Source organism: Chiloscyllium plagiosum, unplaced genomic scaffold (genome assembly GCF_037043375.1).
Source record: "Chiloscyllium plagiosum isolate Xiang-an unplaced genomic scaffold, Cpla_swu_hap1 HiC_scaffold_1, whole genome shotgun sequence".
In the NCBI taxonomy this organism is placed as follows: Eukaryota; Metazoa; Chordata; class Chondrichthyes; order Orectolobiformes; family Hemiscylliidae; genus Chiloscyllium; species Chiloscyllium plagiosum.
Window position 1 is genome coordinate 67,944,648 of NW_028270139.1, and position 18,549 is coordinate 67,963,196.

The 18,549-nt window shown below is 40.7% G+C and overlaps 1 protein-coding gene across 3 annotated transcripts in view; it reads left to right on the forward strand.

Annotated features, from left to right (window-relative positions):
* The window catches only part of slc30a9 (solute carrier family 30 member 9), a 140,414-nt gene that overhangs the window by 37,704 nt on the left and 84,161 nt on the right, over nucleotides 1-18,549 (forward strand). For all 3 annotated transcript variants that reach the window (XM_043692116.2, XM_043692137.2, XM_043692123.2), the window contains 2 exons: nucleotides 4,484-4,583; nucleotides 11,249-11,341. In XM_043692116.2, coding sequence (XP_043548051.1) covers nucleotides 4,484-4,583; nucleotides 11,249-11,341 — 193 coding nt within the window. The remainder of the gene's footprint in view (nucleotides 1-4,483; nucleotides 4,584-11,248; nucleotides 11,342-18,549) is intronic.

Here is an 18,549-nt window from a genome sequence, read left to right on the forward strand (position 1 = left end):
TTTCTAATTTCACTTTTCCCACTTCATCTCCGCCCTTTTTATTCAACCTTATTCCCTTTGGTAATATCAGCCTGAAATTTGTCACGTTCACCCTTTAACTGTTCCATCTTTTTCTCTCTCTCTTCATCAAGCCACTCTTAGACAATGCACCTAAATTGCAGTCACTCTTTCAGAATTAATTGTTGTTATTGGACTTCAGTAAGGCATTCAATAATGTTCCCCATGGGAGACTGGTGAGCAAGGTTAGATCTCATGGAATACAGGGAGAACTCACCATTTTTGGATGCAAAACTGGCTCAAAGGTAGAAGACAGAGGGTGGTGGTGGAGGGTTGTTTTTCAGACTGGAGGACTGTGACCAGTGGAATGCCACAAGGATCGGTGCTGGGTCCACTACTTACCATTTATATGAATGATTTGGATGTGAGCATAAGCGGTATTGTTTGCTGATGACGCCAAAATTGGAGGTATAGTGGACAGTGAAGAAGCTTACCTCAGAGTACAATGGGATCTTGATCAGATGGGCCAACGGGCTGAGAGGTGGCAGATAGAGTTTAATTTACATACTGAGGTGCTGCATTTTGGGAAAGCAAATCTTAGCAGGACTTGTACACTTAATGGTAAGGTCCCTAGGAAGTGTTGCTAAACAAAGACCTTGGAGAGCAGGTTTATAGCTCCTTGAAAGTGGAGTTGCAGGTAGATTGGATAGTAAAGAAGGCATTTGGTATGCTTTCCTTTATTGGTCAGAGTATTGAATACAGGAGTTGGGACATCATGTTGCGGCAGTACAAGACATTGGTTAGGCCACTGTTGGAATATTAAAAACAAAGAAAATTTACAGCCCAGAAACAGGCCCTCCGGCCCTCCAAGCCTGAGCCGATCCAAATGTACTGTCTAAACCTGTTGGTCAATTCCTAAGCATTTGTATCCATCTGCTCCCCACCTACTTGTGCATCTGTCCAGACGTATCTTAAATGAATCTACTGTGCCTGCCTCTACCACGTCTGCTGGCAACGTGTTCCAAGTGCCCACCACACTCTGAAGTAATTGCGAGCAATTCTGATCTCCTTCCTGTTGGAAAGATGATGTGAAACTTGAAAGGGTTCAGAAAATATTTGCAAGGAGGTTGGCAGGGTTTGAGGATTTGAGCTATAGGGAGAGGTTGAATAGTCTGGGGCTGTTTTCCCTGGAGTGTCGGAGGCTGAGGGGTGACCTTATAGAGGTTTACAAAATTGAGGGGCATGGATAGGATAAATAGGCAAAGTCTTTTCTCTGGGGTGGGGGAGTTCAGAACTAGAGGGTATAGGTTTAGGATGAGAGGGGAAAGATATAAAAGAGACCGAAGGGGCAACGTTTTCATGCAGAGGGTGGTGTGTGTATGGAATGAGTTGCCAGAGGAAGTGGTGGAGGCTAGTACAATTGCAACATTTAAAAGGCATTTGGATGGGTATATGAATAGGAAGAGTTTGGAGGGATATGGGCCGGGTGCTGGCAGGTGGGACTAGATTGGGATATCTGGTCAGCATGGACGGGTTGGACCAAAGGGTCTGTTTCCATGCTGTACATCTCTATGACTCTGATTCTTGGATGTTCCTTGTCCTTTTCTATAAATAATCTTTTGGTACTACAATTACTGTTCTCTAAAGGTCGCCCAACTGCTACTTGACTCACTTTTTTGTTTGAATTTGCAGCAGTGAAAACTAATGGATAAAATTACCTGAACATGCATGCAAATCACTGCTGTACTCAATATTTTGTTAAAATCTCCAATTATAAGTCCTTCTGTAGTAGAGCACATATTTACAAAAGAACAGATGACTATGTTCCTCTATCTGTGTTTTAAAGCTGAAATGAGCTCTATAACTTTGTATTCTGTTACATTGTTGATGTCACAGTCATGAGTTTCACAGATTTCATTGTGGGCTACAATTTTGAACTGTTTTAGCAGAAGCTGCTAATCCCATGATCCTCCTGTACAGAATGAATATGTTAGCGAGTTTTTTGAGAAGTTTTGTAGCTCAGATTGAGGTTCTGGATGTAAATTTGTTCACTGAGCTGTAAGGTTCATTTTCAGATGTTTCTTCACCATATTAGGTTATCAGTGAGCCTCCGGTGAAGCACTGGTGTTAGCGACCTGCTTTCAATTTGTGTTTAGGTTTCCTTGGGTTGGTGATGTCATTTCCTGTAGTGGTGACATTTCCTGTTCTTTTTATCAGAAGGTGGTAAATGGGGTCCAAGTCAATGTGTTTGTTGATTAGAGTTCTGGTTGGAATGCCATGCTTGTAAGAAATCTCATGTGTGTTTCTGTTTGGCTTGTCCGAGGATGGATGTGTTGTTCCAGTCGAAGTGGTGTCCTTTCTCCTCTTCTGCATCCTTGCATACAAGAGAACTAGCCACCAGGATACATGAACATCAACTAGCCACAAAAAGGCATGACCCACTTTCACTACTATCCTTCCTTACAGTGGAGGAAGGACACCACTTCGACTGGGAAAACACAATCATCCTAGGACAAGCCAAACAGACATGCACGAGAATTCCTAGAAGTATGGCATTCCAACTGGAACTTTATCAACAAACACATTAATTTCGACTCCATTTACTACCTTCTAAGAAAAAGAACAGGAAATGACATCACAACACAAGAAAACTTAAATACACAAGTAGAAAGCGGTCGCTAACACCAGTGGTTCACCGGAGGCTCACTGAAGATGTTACCTAGTATGGTGATGAAATGTCTGAAAATGAACCTTCCAGCTCAGCGAACAAACTTACATCCAGAATGAATGTGTTCTAAAGGGTGAGACCAGCTTTTCAAGGCCACTTGCTAGAATTTGGTTTACATGACCTCAGATGGTTCATTGATTCATATAACATCAGTTTTTGGACTACATTGAAACGTTATCTGTTACTGAGACAGACTTCTTTCGGTTGATGCAAAATATGTGATATGACAGAATGCATTAGTGAAGAATTCTAAGCCTTTAAGATTTATTCATTGCAGATGCTTTATAGCTAAAGCATGATGTAGTTTATCTTTTGAAACTTCTGACAGCATTTTGCATTGCAGCCATTTTTGTATTCAGTATTTCCAAAGCTTTCTTGAGTATGTAAGGAGCTTAGGCCGTCAGTAGGAGATAGTGAGTGTGTGTGTTTAATATATATTGTGTGTACTCTTACGGCACAGTGGTGAACCCTCCTGCTAACTCAACAAAACACCAAAGCTCACCTCGCTTCGTAATTTGTTAGAGTTTGAATGACCGGGATCTACCCAAATTCCACTATTTAACTCCAAAAGTGAACATTAAACAACAATTATTTACAACTTCAAGTCTCCTTTGTTTAAAGATTTGTTATCTACCTTCCACTCTATAACAACATACTGATCTGATAAAGCCCCTATTAAATTTACAGCAAAACAATTTTCAAAACCAAACAGTGGCTGTCGACTCTCCTCTGTTTGTACATTTAGATTAGATTCCTTACATTGTGGAAACAGGCTCTTCGGCCCAACAAGTCCGCACCGACCCCCCCGAAAAGCAACCCACCCACACCCATTCCCCTACATTCATCCCTGACTAATGCACCTAACACCATGGACAATTTAGCATGGCCAATCCACCTGGCCTGTACATCTTTGTGATTGTGGGAGGAAACCAGAGCACCCGGAGGAAATCCACACAGACACTGGGAGAATGAGCAAACTCCACACACCGTTCCGAGGCAGGAATTGAACCAGTGTCCCTGGTTCTGAGGCAGCAGTGCTAAGCATTGAGCCACCGTGCAGCCCCAGAGATCTCCCTGGATCATCATCTTCGGTCTTCTGCTGCAAAAATGTTTTATAGGAAAAAGGCACCTTTGACAGAGAGTGTGGTGAATTTATGGTGTGAATTTATGGTTTGAATTTATGGTCTTCAATAGGGTATCTAGGTATCCAAGCTTAATGCTTAAAATGACATCTCATTTGGTTTTCTGATGTCATTATAGTGGAGTTGACCAAGTTCCTGTTGTCGGTTTCCTGTAGAAACAGTATCATCTCTGTTTCTGTCCCCAGATATGTTATTTCTGCTGCTGGCCTGGTCAGCTTGTTTCCTAAGCTCAGGAGTACTTAACCTTTAGTCCTGTTTAGCAACTTTATTGTCTTATTTTGATATTCCTTTAAAGAAAAAGGTTTTCTGAGAGATACAAATCACCTATTGCCTTCTGGTACTTAATTTCAAGAATATCAGTTTGTCACATCTGATTTTTTGCACACACACCACTTTCGAATTGAGTTCCATGTATTATCTGTTTCTTGAGGACATCAGGTGTGTATGACCTAGCGTGCTTGTAGGAGAGGTATTTGTGCCTTACTTCTCAGTTGAGCTATGAGGTTGCTTGCTCCCCACTGAAACTTGTACCCCCAGCAGAAGGTCAAACAGGAGTTAGGTTATTGTTATTATTCACACTGCTTTTAATTAAATATTTGTTCCCAATGTTTTTCAGTTAAAGCTATTCTGAAGAAGAGAGATTATGGGTCCACATACACTCAAAATAATTTCATCACTGGCGTGCGAGCATTGAATGAATTCTGTTTGAAACCCAGGTATTTAATTACATTGCTAACAAATTGTTTTGGTTCTTTCAAATTGATGCAAAATATTAGGACAAAAAGACCATCTAAATATACTGATTCATGTACTTTCAATGGAGAAAAGGTACATAAATGTGGCACATAAATCAAGAATTGGGTTATGAAATCTGCTACACAAAAATCTTCTTGATAAGAATTGAATTGAGGGGGATCTAAGATGGTGGCGATCTGAGAAGATCACACAGCAGAGCTTCGCATCGCAGCAGGAGCAGGATGGTCCTTTAACCCGCCCAACCCAGGTCTTCAGGATTTCTTGGGGCGTTGGAAAGATTGTGGAGCCCCAAGAAACATTTAAAAATTGACTTGCCTGTATTTTCAGCTGTCCAGAAATGCCTAAAAAGGGAGGAGCAGCATCCGAGGCCAGGTCTACAGCTCAGCCTGCAGCAGCCTCTGAACCGATTTACTCTCCAGGACCTGGTGAACCAGCTCTTGAAATCTTGCGAGATGCTGGGGAAGCAGATTGAAGAGAAGCTGGCTCCAGTCTCTCTCATGCTCCAGAAGCATGAGCAGCAGCTAGGAGACCTGGAGAAGAGGACGGATGAGGTGGAGCACAGGGTCACAGTGGTGGAAGCTGATGCCAGTTCATTCAAGGATGAGATCCAAGCCCTGAAGACGCAGGTTCGTAATTTGCGTGACCAAGTGGATGATCTTGAAAACCGGGGCAGGAGAAAAAACATTTGGATCATCGGTCTGCCCGAGGGTAAGGAAGGTGAGCGGCCTGCGGAATTTGTTGAAATTGGCTTCCAAAATTCCTTGACTTGGAGACTGGCATGAGAGGCTTGAAGATAGAGAGGGCTCACCAGGTCGCAGTGCGGAGGTCGGGTCTGGGTCAATGCCCTCATCCTTTCCTGGTGCGGTTCCATCATTACCGGGATAAGGAGAGAGTCATGGAGGCTTCCAGACTCCAGGGGAAGGATCCAAAGGCCCTAATTTACGAGGGGTCTAAGATCATGTTTTTTCAGGACTTTTCAGCGGTGGTGGTCCAGAAATGAAAATCGTATGATGGTGTCAAGAGAAGACTGAAGGAGCTTGGGATTCAATACTCCGAGATATCTGGCAGTGCTTCGGATCACCTTAGATGGATCCATGCATCTCTTTGACACATCGGAGAAGGCAAGAGACTTTGTTGATAAACTAACCTAATTTAAACAATTGTAGTATGTATAAATATTGTTGCTTGGGTATGCGTTTATCATTCTGTAAAAGAAATGGAGGAAATCCGTTTGGAGCTTTGTTTTTCCCCCTTTTTTTAACCTCAGTTTGAACCAAATTATTATCAACAATGTCTGGCGGTGGTTAAGATGTACGTTTTAAATTTCTAAGTTAGGACATACCAAAGGATGGGTGGGGTATTTATTCCCCCTTTTTTAATAAAAGAATGTGTTTTTTTATTCATATTGATATTCTATGGGGTATTTATTCTTTTTAGCTTGTGCTTGTGATGCACCTCTAGCTGGGAGAAGTGAAGGTGGTTGAGATGGTTAGATGCCTATTTATGGGCAGTTCAGGACGGGTAGTTGCCCCTTCCGGGCTGGGGGTGAGTTCCCCTATTCAGCGCTATTGGCGCTTTATATGTTGGTTTGTTTTCTGGTTTTTGTTTTTTTTTATTTTTTATTTTTAATAATTTTGTATATTTGTTAAATGTAGTGGTTTTAGTTTATGTAGTCTTTATATTTGGTGGACTATGCGACACTAAGGCTCAGCAATTTGTGGTTCGGGTTCCTCCTCCCTGGAATTTAAATGTAATTGCAGAAGATTATGGTTCATGATTTGATTAAATGGTGTACCTGGAATGTCAAGGGAAGTCACTCACCAATTAAGAGGAAGAAGGTACTCTTGAGCCTTAGAAAGGAAAAGGTGGATATTGCTTTGTTACAGGGGACACATTTGGATGACAAGGTGCATCTGAAATTACAGGAGAATGGCTTTGACTGAGTTTATTTTTCATCATTTAATACTAGAAGTAGGGGAATGGTTATATTGGTTAGGAAAAATCTCTCATTTAAATTGTTGGAATGTGTTAAAGACACATATGGGAGGTTTGTAATTCTTAAAGCCTTGATAAATGGGGAAGAATATGGTATTTTAAATGTTTATTGTCCCCCAGCTCATCCTCTTAAATTCTTGGTAGGTACTTTTTCTAAACTGAAAGGTCTCCAGTCTCGGCACATCGTTATAGGGGGAGATTTTAACTGCCTCATGGACCTCACAGTAGACAGGTTGCCCAAAGGTCCCTCAATACTCTCTGCACAAACTAAACAGTTATTGGGTTTGTGTGGGGAATTAGGGTTGGTGGACGTCTGGAGGTGTCTCCACCCTACAGGTAGGGATTTCACGTTTTTCTCCAATCCGCATAGATGTCACACGAGGATTGATTTTTTTTTTCTCTGACCCCTGCGGTAACCCTGGATCTGGTGACATCCTGTACGATTGGTAATATTGCAATCTCTGATCATGCTCCAGTGTACCTCATGGTTAAGATTAAAGATGTTACAGTGGATTCAAGGTACTGGCGAATGGACCCCTTTATTCTCATGGACAGTAAGTTTGTGGAGTATTTCTCTAGGGAATTTCAGGCATTCCTCGGCATCAACATAGGCTCGGTTGATAGCTCATCTGTTCTCTGGGAAACTGCCAAAGCTTATGCCAGGGGGTTAGTTATTTCATATTCCACCAGTAGGAAGCCGCAGAAGGGTGAGCAGCAACATCTCCTTGAAGCATGGTTGAAGGCAGCCGAGAAGGCCTATTTTGACAGATCCTTGTTGGTCAAACTACAGAGGATTACGGCACTGCGGTCTGCACTAAATTCCGTGCTTACGCCAGACGGCAAAGAAGGAGCTGGCTTTTGCAAAGCAAGGGTTATAAGAGCATGGTGACAAGCCAGGTAAATACTTAGCATACCTTGCCAGAAAGAGAAGTGCCCCACAAACCATCACAGCGATTCGTGGAGGGTCTGGGAACCTAACGTGATTCTAAAAAGATTAATGTGGCGTTCCAGAGATTCTACTCTGTTATATCAGTCTGAGAATTATGAGGAGGGGCAGGCCAAAATGGAATCCTTTTTTAGAGATCTGAAGCTCCCGGGTGTGACTCCCGAACAACAGTCCTTTCTCAATGCCCCATTATCAGAGCAAGAAGTGCAGAAAGCTGTGAGGCAGCTTCAGAGTGGATAGGCACCCGGTCCTGACGGACTTCCCAGTGAATTCTATAAGGAATTCATAAGTATACTGTCAGGCCCAATGCTGAATATGTTTAATGATTCATACAGTCATGATTGTCTCCCACCATCTCTGAAAGAGACCAATATTTCACTTGTCCTTAAAAAAAGGGAAGGATCGGGAAGACTGTGCTTCATACAGGCCCATCTCGCTCTTAAATGTGGACTTTAAGATCCTCTCTAAGGCTCTTGCGTTAAGGCTGGAGACTGTTACCTTCTATTATTAAAGAGGATCAAACAGGCTTCATAAAGGGTCGCAGATTCTCCAATAATGTTAGGAGGCTGCTTAATGTAATTCAAGCATGCCAACAGCAGTCAATACAAGGATTGGTGATTTCTTTAGATGCAGAGAAGGCATTTGAACGAGTTGAGTGGCCGTACCTTTTCTATACTCTAGACCGGTTTGGTCTGGGCGAAGTTTTCATAAGATGGGTAAAGGTTCTCTACAGTGTACCTCTCGCAGCAGTCATTCCCAACTGGGTACGATCAAGCAATTTAAATATTTCTAGGGGCAGCCGGCTGGGCTGTCTCCTTTCACCATTACTTTTTACGTTGGTGATTGAACCGTTGGCAGAGGCCATTCATGGGGATCTCAATATATCAGCTCCAGAAGTGGGGTCAAAATTACGTAAGATCTCGCTGTATGCAGACAATGTTCTAATTTTCTTGGCAAATCCAGCAGTTTGTGCCTTGCCTGATTCACACGTTTGGTGCTTTTTCAGGGTATAAGATTAATTTTGCTAAATCAGAGGCTATGCTTATGGGTGGTCTGACGAAAGAGTTGGCTCTTGAGAGTGACTATAGATTCCCATTTAGGTGGTCACGGGGTGGGGGGGGGAGCGGTTTGTGTATTTAGGCATATTCATTACTCTGGTTCTGGATTGGCTGTTCAAAGCCAATTTTACTCCATTATTTGAAAAAATTAAACAAGATCTCCAAAGATGGGAGGCACTTCCAGTCTCATGGTTGGGTCGGATAACCCTTAAGATGAATATTCTCCCTCGTTTGCTATACCCTATACAGATGCTCCCCCTGATTTTCAATAAACAAACGCTCAGGAGACTGAACGGTTGTTCAGCTCCTTTATCTGGCACCGTAAATGGCCCCTCACTAAATTAGCCAAACTGCAGTTGCCTCTCAGATTGGGAGGAGCAGAACTTCCGGACATTAAAAATTAAGCTCGCTTTTGACCTACATGAGTGGGTTTGTGGGGACCCTCTTTCAATATGGCTAGATATCGAAGCCTCCCAGGCAAGGTGCCCCCTTACCAGTTTGTTGTTTTTGGACAAGGTGAGGACAGTTAGGGAATATTGCCATAACCCAATAGTCATCAATACTGTTAAAGCATGGAGCGCAATTCGTCAGAGGGAAGGTAATATTGGCAAAACATCTTTGTTTAGTAGTTATGCCGGGTTTTCAACCGGGTATGATAGAGTCGGGATTTAAACGTTAGGCAGCTAGGGGTATACCTTGCATGCTGAAAATGTGTTGTTGGAAAAGCGCAGCAAGTCAGGCAGCATCCAAGGAGCAGGAGAATCAACGTTTCGGGCATGAGCCCTTCTTCAGTATACCTTGCATGGGTGATTTATTTGAGGGAGTTGTAATGATGTCCTTCAATCAGTTAGTACGGAAGTACGAGTTACCTAATAGAGACCTCTTTCATTTTTTTCAAGTTAGGGATTTTATTCAAAAGACCACACTTTTGACTGATCTCGACAAATCTGACATGGAAAGAGGGGTACTAAGGGCTAAGAGTATACTCTGTCAGTACTTTATATCTCCAATTGGGGGGGTGCCACCTCATGAGTCTGATAGACTCTGCAAGATATGGGAAAGAGAGCTGGGTGTTGAAGTTTCTTCAGAGGCATGGGAGGATATTTGGGAGAATGCAAGGAAGATATCAATTTGCAATAGGACCCATGCTTTACATTTGAAGATTCTCCACAGTGTCCACTTAGCCCCAGACCGTTTGTCAAAATTTAAACCAGGGGTATCTTCAGCATGTCCCAAGTGCAAGTTCTGCACAGGCACTCTTACCCATTGTCTTTGGTCTTGTGACAGGCTTCAAACATATTGGAGTGCTGTGGTGGGTGCAATGGAGAGGATTTTAGGTATACGGGTGGAGAAGGACCCTATTTCTCTCCTTTTGGGCCTACCCATTGTATTTCCTGCAGACGCGCATAAGAAAAAACTTTTCAGTATTCTTACGTTTTGTGCAAGGAAGAATATCTTGCTAGGTTGGATATCTTGCTAGGTTGGAAAACCCCCCAGGCCTATTGGGTTGGCGGAAGATTGTTATGGAGCATATTCCCCTGGCTTTTCTAACAAATATGGTACACCACAAAACTGAGAATTTTTACAAGACATAGCAACCCTTTTTGAAATACCTGGACTCGGATTTATCTGCCATACTAACAAGGGCTTTTATATAGCCGTAACGATTGTTTCATGAGTCCACTGTCCAGGGAGGAGGAGCTGTGAATCTGAGTGTTTTCTTTGGCTGAACTGAGTTATTACTGTTTATTTGTTTGTTGTTAGGTATTTGTTTATTTAGTTAAATAGCTAGTTTAGGTTTTTTAATTTTAAAGTTCTCTATATATGTTTTATACATATAGGAGGGTGGGTTGGGGAATTTTTTTTATTATTTGGTTTTAGTTTTGTACTATTTTTGTACTGTTTTGAATTTGTAATATTTTAAAATCTATTTTTTCTTAATAAAAATGTTATAAAAATGAATTGAGAATGCAGTCATATGATTAAGTTTCAAATGGAGCCTATGTTTAGCCAAACTTAATGGATGCTAATATCCTGTTCTAAGGGATGCTGGTAATTGAAGTTCTGTATTTTGGTAATCTTTCTTTTCACTTTTGTGGCCTGCGCGATTAGCTTGTGTTTTATGGTATGTAATGTTCTATTTTTTAATCTCCAAATATGATGTCACTTTTTTTTTTTACTTTCTGCGACTCAGCAGAGTATAAGGCTTTGGTTCCAAACTCCCACATTATATATAGATTAGTGTAGCAACTTGCCAAAATCCATTCAATAGTAGTTTTCAAATCTGCAACCTGTACAGTTTAGAATTACAAGGCAACAAATGTGGGAACATCATATTCAAGTTTCCTTCCACCATCCTGACTTATAACTGTATCACTGTATGACCTCTGCCACTGGATAAATAATCTGGCACACTCTTTATAATACCACTGGGTGTACTTTCCCCTGTTGGACTGCAACCACTCGAGAAGATTGCTCATTATTACCAGTTCAGGACAATTCGGCATAAGCACTGCTCACATCTATTTGAAGGAATAAAATTAAATTGGTTGCAATATGCTGTACTGCAATGGTGTACATAGTAAACCGTTTTGATAAAGCTCTGACATTCTCACTTTGCCCACAGTGATCTGGAACAATTAAGGAAGATTAAACGGCGAAGTCCTCATGATGATACAGAGACGTTTACTGTATACTTAAGATCTGATGTAGAAGCCAAGTGGGTATAGATAATTTTTATTCCTGAACTAATGGCATATCAGCATTTATTAACTTTAATGACTGTGTACTTAATTTTGACTTTGAGACACCTTCTTGCATTATTTTCTTAATTTCAGCTAAATTCCTTCATATAAAGTCATGGAAGCAGTATTGTTAAGACTGCAAGGAGAATGAAGTGAGGAATTAAGTTTGCAGTCTTATGATCTTTTGTACTAAGTGTAAATGTTCTAATGTTCCATGCCATTCCTCAGTTAACTATGTTCTGAGGAAGGGTCACTCAACCTGAAACATTAACACTGATTTCTCTCTACTAATGTTACCAGAACTGCTAAGATTTACCAGCATTTTCTGTTTATGCCTCAGTTAATTATGGCAGTTTAGCTATGAAAAAGAATAAATCTAAGCTTTGTTTTTTTGCTTGCGGTAATAGTCCCCTTTTACTATGCTGATGTTCTACAATGCTTCCCTTTCTTCCATTTTACCCATTATAACATTCCAAGTGAGGAGTCTCATGTCTGAAATCAGTAGAATATTGAGATCAACTGGTTTTCTCAGTTAAATAGAGTAACTTTTGTGCTTTAATATGTGAGTAAACTGTCTAAGTTTTGGTATTTCCATATCATTTTTAGTTTTGGAGAATCGGCATAATGTTTGTTGGAAATTCAAAACTAATGCATGCAAGTAGGGGTACAGGTGTGGACTGTTATCTAAGGAGTTATGTATGTGAATGCATAAGATTTAAAATTGGTGCAAGTACAAATTATTATGAAGGTGTAAGGGGTACTGTACCTTTTGAGTTAAAAGCTAGCAGAACTACCTGACAGCACTAAGTCTTCAGAACAAAATATAATGTAACCTTTTGGTCCAGTAGCTAGGGTAGCTGGTGCCTGAAAACTACAAAACCGATTTGAATTAGGCCAATCAGTTTGAATTATATCCTGAAAAATACCAAACTCCAATCAAGTTTGAATTTAGTATATTGACAATCTTAAAGGCCAATCACACAATCTGATGCTTTGGATGGTATAAGACTGGTGAAAATTGAACAGTTGAGAGGAGAACTGCCAAGCTACCAGCATGTACAGACTGCCTGAAAATAGCTCTCTTAAAAGTACCTTTATCGATCAGTAACCTGTGAAACGGAAATCTCTAAGAAGCAGGAAAGGAGACAGAGGAACATATAATGAGAAGATTCAACATCTGGCTGGTTTTGACAATTTGAATTTCTGGTAAATCTTAATAGGGGGTTTTATTGGGCTCGTATTGTAGAAGGGGAAGGTAAAAACATAAGCGAGAGGAAGGAGTTGTAAACAGCAAATTGTTCTCTGTTATACTTTAAGAAATAAAGTTGTTAATTTTTACTTTAAATAGTTCTTGACCTCTCGAATTTTCACAGATTACTGCACAGGATAAATCTTTTCTATGTTGCTGGATTAAATTAAGCAGGAGAGTTACCCCGTGTTGTAACAACATTCAGGTTAAAGTTATTTATTCACTCAGGATGTGGGAGATATCGGGAGTCTTTAGAGAAAACAATTGTAGTAGCAATGTTATTAAAATACATACTGATAGTAGAAAGGCTTTTAGTTTAGGCATTGAAACACTGAGTAACATGATGGAATTGCTGAGGATGTGATACTTGAGAGCTGATTGTATTACAAAGCTGATATGATGTACTAGGATTGTATAAAAATGCAATGCAGTGAAACTTGGAAGCAATATAAGGGAAAATAGTCAATTTTGACAAGGAAACAAAACAACTCGAGTGATAAATAAGTTCTTAGAATGATTCGGCAGCATTGTTATTTAGTGATGAGTAATGAGTAATGAGCCTGTCAGGTTCCCACACTGGCAGATTGTGAACAATTATCATAACGTTAGAATTAGAGAGACTGATTTACAAGACCATTTTTTTTTAAGAAAAACATTTGGCTTAATTTCTATAGGGATAGAACTGGAAGCAGAGAAATTGTTTGAAACTTAGACCACATTGGAGTACTTTGAATACTTCTAGTACTCGCTTAATAAATAGGCATTATTATATCTGGAGAAGGGACAGAAGTATTTTCTACAATTATACAAGAAAGGAGAGGTGGCTGTCAGGAAAGATTGAAGGATCAAGGGCTATTTATTTGGAAAAGAGACAATGACGGGTTCTTGAGTATGGAAGCATTTCATAAGGCAGGTGTTGAAAAGATGTTTCTACTTGTGATTGACACCAGAGCCAAGAGCCATAAATGTAGCAGTCAGCAACAAATCGCACTGTTGCTAGAGAACCCTACAGCATATGGGAAATATTCAGAGTAGTAATTGAAATCAATATCACTAAAAATCAAAGGCTCAGTTTCTGTGGTAAAGTGACCATAATTACTGGTAACAGTTGAGATACATATCAAACTAAAAATACAAGCTTGTAACAAAAATATACATGGGAAAGTGAAAATCCAGCCAACATGGAGAACAGTAAAAGTCAAAAAGGATATAAAAGTCTAAGGTCCAAAAACTTAGATTAGTCAAAGCTATCAGGAAAGGATTATTTTTTATTATATTAAGGAAAAATTATAAAGAGTACTATGAGCCCAGTAAAGATTGTTGGTGAGACAAGATAGCTAATTAAGAACTGACAAAACTTAATTTTGTAGCTGCTTTGTCCACTGTGAAGATGAATACAAAATACAAACATTGTAGGGTTTTTGAAATTAAGCCCAGGGAGGCACTAAGTAGATTTATTGTTAAATTAGAAATAGTAGTGAGAAAATACTGAGACTTATAACGTATCAATCTTTAGGAATTGATGGTCTACACCCTGAAGTCTTAAAACAAATAGGTGAAGGTATTGTAGGTGTATTATCCATGACATTCCAAAGTTCTCTATATTTGGTAATAACGTCCTTCTTTGCACTTGAAAATTAAGTGTCAGTTCTATTTAAGGAGTCAGGAAAGAAAGTGATAACTACAGACCTCTGTCTAACATGGTGGAGGTGGACAGAAGTATAATTTCACAGAATCAGAGTTGTGGCAGTGCAGAAGGAGGCCGTTTAGATTGTGCTTGCATTGGTTCTGTACCAAGTGCAAATCACCTGCCTTTTCCCCTTCACACTGTTTCTAACCAAGTAATCATCCAATGACTTAATAAAATTTGCTTCCACCACATTTCTAGACAGTGCATTCTATACCCTAACTACTGGCTATGTGAAAATGTTTTTTTCTCTTACATCACTCTTGTTTATATATCACTTTACATCTGTGCCCTCTATTCTTTTCTTTTAACATTTGGGAACAGCTTCGTCCTATCTACTTACTCCTGCCTGCTCATGGTTTTGAAACCTCAATCAAACCTCCTCTCAAATGCCTTGTCTCCAAGGAGGACAGTCTCGGCGTCTTCAATCTATCTTCATAACTGAAGTTTCTCATTTCTGGAACCATTCTTATAAACCATTCTTATGCACTATCTCTAATATATTCATACATTTCCTACAATGAGGTGACCACATTGCCGACAATACTTCAGCCTGATGTTGATCAAATGTCCTGTACAAGTTCAACATCACCCATGTACGTTATGCCCCGTTACAAAAGCTGAGAGCACTGAGTGTTGTTTTTTTTTTAAACTCTCACTCCACTTGTCCTGCCTGGGCTTCAGTGATCTGTGCATTGATTTAGGCCACACTATTTTGAGCATTTGGGAAAGAAAGCAATTCAACACGGGTTTGTGAATAGTAGATTATATCTGATAACAGAATATTCTTGAAACAGCTTATTTAGAAACATAAAATCATAGTATTTTATAGTCCAGAAGGAGGCTATTCTACCCATTGTCTATACTGACTCCCGAAGAGTTTACCCAAGTAGCTCTCCAGCCCTATCTCTATATTCTTTAAATGCACTTTCAAACATATATCCAGCTGTCTTTTGAAACCTCCTGTGGAATCTGCCTCCACCACTCTCCCAAGTAGCACATTCCGAATCCTAACACCTGAATAAGAAGTTTCTACTCATGTCACTCCTAGATCTCTTGCTGGCAATCTTGAAATTGTGACCCGTAGTTAGTGACATAAAAATTTCTTAAAATTAACTCATTTTTTAAATTTAAATTTCAATCTTCAAAATCCAAAAATTATCCTGTTTTAGCCTTTTGAGGATTTAGCTGTAGTATGTTATAGAGATTAATGACTGTTTTGACACTTGTGAAATGAAATGCTGGCCAAATTAAGACAAGTTCAATCATGCTATAGAAGTTATGCCAGTTCAGATCACTCCATTGACATCACAAACACTGAAGATATCTGCTTTATGAAGGCCACAGACTCTGGTAACATCGTGACTATTTATACTAAAAATTAATGCTCCAGAACCAGTTGATCCAAGCAGTAACTATTTGAATAGTTTACTCTCAAGGATGGAATGCATTGTTGACCATGCATTAAATGGAACTTTATATATGACAACAGTGACTACATTCCAAAGTGCTTCATTGGCTTTAAAGCACTTTGCAACATTAGTGAGTTTTGAGAAGATTTGTAGCTCAGGCTGAAGTTCTGGATGTAGGTTTTTCTCGCTGAGCTGGAAGGTACATTTTCAGACGTTTTGTCGCCATACTAGATAACCTCAACAGTGAGCCTCCAGACGAAGCTGATGGCTTTCCATCTGAAGAGCATATGCCTGAAACGTTAATTCTCCTGCTCCTTGGATGCTGCCTGACTTGCTGTGCTTTTCCAGCACCCCCACACTCTATTCTAATGAATAAAAGCCTAGTTTGCTTATCTGTTCATGGTTTGTGGACCCCTTCATCCTAGGAATCAGTGGCACAGTGGCAGTTTTGAACTGCCTCCAGTGCCAGTACATCTATTCACAAATGGAGATCTAAAACTGTATACAGGACTCCAGGTATCATCAACTGCTGGTACAGTTGTGACAAACTTCTCTTATTAATCTGCAACTCCCTGGCAGTAGAGAATAGAATTCCATTTGCCTACTTCATTACTTGCCACATACTAACTCATGTTTCATGCACAAAAACACCCAGATCTCTCTGCACTGCACTGCACTTTTATTTTTGGAACGTGTCTCCATTTAAATAATACTGTGCCTTTGGTTTCTACCTCCAGGATTCTTGCCCAGGGTTCATCTTCTGTTCTTTTGTTTCTTTTGCTTCTACTCTTTTTTGTTTTATTTTATTTTTGTTTGTTTTTCTTGTTCTGTGGCAAGTTGGTTGGCAGTGAGATGGGGCCACAAGCAGAGTGGTGGATTTGGCTCCTGGCGATTGGAGGTGGCAGCTGCAGCAAGGACATCCTCGTGATGTTTGGGACCGGTGGCAGTAACGATCTTCCAACGATTGGAGGCAGTGGCACAGTGGCAGTCGATTCAAGGTGGCAGCACTGACAAGGCAACATCTGCAGCCAAAGCAGGACTCATGGTGTGTTGGCAGCCTGACCTGGCAGTGGATCCAGGGACTCTTGATGGCAGTATAGCCAGAGCAGGGACTCCTGACCTGCAGATTGCAGTGTGTCCAAAGCGGTGGTTCCTGGTGTAACAGTAGCAGCATGTTTATGCCCAGAGCAGGGGTTCCTGAGATCATTGAGGCAGCAGCGGTGCTGGGGACTTCTGGTTGCATTCGCGGTAGGCCTGAAGTGAGGCGGCAGCAGCAGAGTTGGGGACTCCCGGTTGTGGGACGTATGTGGGTTCAGTGGCATCAGCGAGGTGGGCCCAGTGGTGACAAGGTGGCACCTGAAGTGTGGCAACTCCTATGGTGGGTCCGGAGGAAGTGGCTGCGAGACAACAGATCTCTTTCAGTTACTGGAGGCTAGGTGCTAGAATGGACCCGGTTAGAAAGGCTGTTATTCTGAATTTCTATATTTCTTGATTTTTCTAATATTTTTCCTAAGAATATGTTTTTAAGAATCTGTAACTCTGTACTTTTATACCTAAGATGGCGTCATAACGTGGCAAATTGTAAACTTTTCACTGTACTCATTTGAGTGCATGTGGCAGTAAAGCTTAGATTAGATTCCCTATAGTGTGGACACAGGCCCTTCGGCCCAACCAGTCCACACCAACCCTCAGAAGAGTAACCCACCCAGACCCATTTCCCAGCTAATTCAGTTCTTTTGTCAGAGCCTGCTTTGTCCTTTCTTCTGTAATTCCGTTTGTTTAAATTGAACACGTTTTGAGACCTGAACATTCTCCCTCAAACTGAATTTGAAATTCTAACATATGATTTCTATCCCACTAAAGAATTATTAACTATATAAGATCTCTTGTTAACCCTACCTCATTACACATTATAGGTCGTTCTCCTATTACGCGCATTTCGTAAATGCGATTTGGCTGTTAGGTGATTTGTGAATTGTGGACTTCTTTTATAATTCAAACTCCCTTTTGCTGTTATGCAGTTCTATCCTTTGTATTATCAGCTGGCTGTGATTTATTCTGCTGGTGCATCTATTGCAACAGGTTGTTTTGTGTGTTTTTTTTGCTTCTATCAACAACTAAGATGGGGAAGCAAACATTGGAATATTTTGCTGGAATGCTTACAGGGATCATGCATGGAGTTAGTGGGGTGGGGGCTGAGGAGCGGAAATAGAGGGGGAAATAGGGAGCGAGAAAAGGTGCAAATACAGTGATATCCAGTGAGTGTTAGAGAGTAACCAGGACCTTTTGTTTAACAGCGGCTCAGTTGTTGGCTATCTGAAGCTTCAGTACGGTGACTTTACAAGTGGGGGCTGTATTATGTATGGAAGGGGGAGGTGTGAAACTAAGGATGGACCACTGGCGACCCTCATCTCTCCCCACCCCACCTATCATCAAGTAATGGCCGATCCAAGATCACACAGTCTCAGTTTGAAAGGCGGGGGGATGATCTGAGAGTCTCAGCCCCTCATTATCTCTGAAACTAGGGACCCATCGAAACCTCCAGCCATTCAGAGGATCCCAGCCCTTTAGCTTCCCCCTCAAAAAAATTTACACCAAAAAAAATTCCAGAAGTTTCACAATGTTTGAAAGTAGAGAGCTGGGTTCTGGACAAACTCCACAAGGAACAAAGAATACAACACTATGTTGGGAAATTTTCTTTGTAACAACTTGGCATTTCCGTAACTGACTAGAAATGGGCGAGTTCACTAAACCGGAGCCCCTAACACTGTTTTTCCCATAGGCCCCATTACTTACTTTGCATGACTTTCTATAACACGATGTCACACAGGAACG